General features: G+C 39.5%; 1 protein-coding gene across 1 annotated transcript; it reads left to right on the top strand.

Moving 5' to 3' along the window:
• The first annotated feature begins 326 nt into the window (after positions 1-326).
• LOC127873649 (uncharacterized) lies at positions 327-1,878 on the top strand. The gene is made up of 2 exons (XM_052417534.1): positions 327-711; positions 1,046-1,878. Exons 1-2 carry the CDS (start codon positions 570-572, stop codon positions 1,483-1,485), a joined length of 582 nt encoding a protein of 193 aa, XP_052273494.1. The 5' UTR covers positions 327-569; the 3' UTR covers positions 1,486-1,878.
• The last annotated feature ends 1,770 nt before the right edge of the window (positions 1,879-3,648 follow it).

The following is a 3,648-nucleotide window of genomic DNA, read 5'->3' as shown; positions in this document are numbered from 1 at the left end:
ACGCTAACCTAGTATTCTCTATATACACGCATGTTTAATTATTATGTTTCTCTATCGCATTCCTCCTCCTAATTCCTTATTCGCATCATCATCATCATCATCATCATTATTTTACAGTGAGTAACGCTCGTGGCCATCACTCGCCTAAATAATTTTGACTTGAAATCGCTATTCATTAGTCACTTTCGTAATAATGACGTATTCAGCATGTACTGGTATGCGTTTCGAAAGGTCATTTAAGAAAAATGTAACAATAACAAATATCACTTTCAGAGAGGCCATATCGAGAAGTCACTGCGTTCTACACCAAGTTGACACTGTCAGTTTCTTCGAGGGGGTATTTACCAGCAGGCGACGTTAAACCGCGCTATTCTATCTATGAAAGCGATTCTATTGTTTTAGACCACCCGATCGTCTCGGGGTGTTATAAATGTGCGTTATATACCACTGGTAGGACATTGGTATTTGAAACGCTAGAGAGTGAACATCGAGACTCGAGAAAAGCTGTTTGAAAAAAAAAATCGACAAGGGAATTTTAATCTGTTAAAAGTTTAAAAAAAAATCTGAGAATGGTTCTGAAGATTGAGAAACCAGTTCACTGCACGCTGATTGGGGACGCTATGATCGGGAAGAGTACCTTGGTTCAGGCCTTTATGAGTCAGCACTTGCCCAAGACGCCCTATGTTGCCACCGTACTGGAGACTTATGAAGGTAGGCTGATTAGCTTGACTGTTTTGTAATTAAGTTTATACAAGTAACATATATAATGATCAATTTTGCTAAAGATGTTTGTTTTACATATCAAGCAATGTCCATAATGTTTATTACGCGTATTAAGTGATAATTTATAATCTTCTTACACTTAAATTGACATTCGTGTATATATTTATCTCTGTGTATAATAGATCGTAAGGGTAAAAAAGCTTTCTTGTTTATAACTACATTATTTCCTTATTTGTTTGTACACATTTTCGGTACTATATCATCATGTTTGCTCACAACATGAACCAAATACTTATGTGCGCCCTGTTCTCTCTTACTTCAGGTTGCTTGGACGTCGACGGTCAGAAGCAGAACCTGAGTATCCTTGACAACGCGGGTCAGCATGACTACGAGACGATGCGCTCTTGCTCCTACAAGGACAGCGAGGTCCACGTGCTTTGCTACTCCGTGGCGGACCGGAACTCACTGGAGAGCATTCAGGACTTCTGGGTTCCGGAAGTTAACAACTGTACGCGGCGCCGCAAGCCCATAATTCTGGTGGCGACTCAGACGGATCTGCGAAAGGGCGTGAACGGCGATTCGGATAAGATTACTACTAAAGAGGGCGAGGAGATAGCGAAGAAAATCGGTGCCGATGTGTTTGTCGAGTGCTCTGCGATGGAACAGGAGAGCGTTAACCACGTGTTTGAGGTCATGACCTCTGCTGGATTGAGATATAGGAAGAAAAGGAACAGTTTCGTGAAAAAGATGTTCGGCAAGTGAACAGCACACCGCGCGTTGCTCACCCCCGAGCAAAGTTTTAGCTAAGAGTTCACTCACACACATGTTGTCTATGTGGTCAGCTCGACGACTAGGGGAGGAGAGAGGAAAGAATGGTCATAGATCAGCACACAATTGGCTTGCGAAAGCTTTGTGACAGACGCTGCGGATTTGTGATTGAGACTATTGCATGTAGTGTTGCAACTTTCGCAGCCATACCGAGATTGCATCGCTGTAGACTGTGACATTGAACCAATCAAACTTGACACCAAGTAACTTTACAACGATGACAAGTTACGGTTGCTTATTATTAATTAAACTATTGTATAAACATGCTTGTCAAAGATTTAATTGCACTCAATGTAATTTGAGTACATTAAATATTTAGAAATGATACTTATGTCTTTGTTTTACTTCAAAATATGTATTAAATAATGTTTTCGAAAACAACTTTACGTGATTAATAAATATAATTATGATTGTAAATTTAGATATAACATCTGCATTTACATTTGGGAAGATATTAGTAAATAGAGTGGATACCCATAAATGACTCGAATAATCTCCCAAACCGATTTGACGCAAAGTTCGAACGGGTAGTATAACCCGATTTGACGCAAAGTTCGAACGGGTAGTATAACCCGATTTGACGCAAAGTTCGAACGGGTAGTATAACCCGATTTGACGCAAAGTTCGAACGGGTAGTATAACCCGATTTGACGCAAAGTTCGAATGGGTAGTATAACCCGATTTGACGCAAAGTTCGAACGGGTAGTATAACCCGATTTGACGCAAAGTTCGAATGGGTAGTATAACCCGATTTGACGCAAAGTTCGAACGGGTAGTATAACCCGATTTGACGCAAAGTTCGAACGGGTAGTATAACCCGATTTGACGCAAAGTTCGAACGGGTAGTATAACCCGATTTGACGCAAAGTTCGAACGGGTAGTATAACCCGATTTGACGCAAAGTTCGAACGGGTAGTATAACCCGATTTGACGCAAAGTTCGAACGGGTAGTATAACCCGATTGATCAATCGCATCAAAAGTTCTAAATCATGTCTAAAACTTGCATGCTTCCAAATTCAAACCTTACTCCATTTGTTTCATCAAACTTTTAGACAAAATGCATAAATACTTTTTTAATCACCAAAGGCAAATATATTAACGTCATAACTCGCTTCATCTCATAACACAAAGAAAATAATAAAAAAATGTAGTTTCGGGAAGTAAAAGCGTTTCCGGAATCAAAAATCTCTTTCCTTAGAGAGGCAATGTTCATGGAAAGATTAACCCATTTATGCCTAGCGTTTAGAAAAAAGGCCTTGGCAAACAGCGTAGACCCAGATGAGACGCCGCATGATGCGGCGTCTCATCAGGGTCTGCGCTGTTTGCTTAAAGGAATTTCTGTAAGAAATATTCTAAATATAGAAATAAATATACTAGACATCCCTAATTTTGGAAATAAATTGATCCAATATAAAGGATGGGAGAGTCCACAAGGCATAAATGGGTTAATGATGAGCCCTCTCTTAAACGGCCTGCTACAGCCTGCAGGTTCCATGCACTTTTTGGTGCAGACTGGTATTTTTAGTTACGATTTTGTTTGTATCAAAATTAAAATGCAACAACACACATTTTAGCAGAGGATGACGAAAATAATATATCGGGGACAAACCGGGTCAAGAGACTTAGAGCAAATTCGGTTATTTAATTATTAATTATCATTTAAAAGTCAGTGAATGATTGAAAACAACTCCGCGGTGTAAACATGATATCAATTTCAAAATATCCGAAAATTGGGTGTTATCGACGACCAAAGCACTTGACTGGTTAAATGCGAGGACCACCAGTAGTATATCGAGTTACGGTCGCGACACATAAACCAGTCGATAAAACTCATTAATTATATAAAGACAAAACGAAAGTCCGATCGTTGAGATACGATATCTTGTTTGTCAACGGTTTTGCTGTCGGGAGGACAAAAGGGCCGTCAGTTGGAAGGAATTTCGGTAATGTTGAAACTTTCAACGAAAGCACCGAGTGGGTCGGCCGCAAGCCAACTGTCAGACGTCACAACAAAATATAACTAGGCTTTTTGGCGACCTTAGAAAATATTGATGATCTTGAATTTTCAGATCTTGATACAATTTAAAAATATTTTT

The sequence above is a fragment of the Dreissena polymorpha genome, chromosome 3 (genome assembly GCF_020536995.1).
Source record: "Dreissena polymorpha isolate Duluth1 chromosome 3, UMN_Dpol_1.0, whole genome shotgun sequence".
NCBI lineage: Eukaryota > Metazoa > Mollusca > Bivalvia > Myida > Dreissenidae > Dreissena > Dreissena polymorpha.
This window is presented reverse-complemented; position numbering and strand designations above follow the sequence as displayed.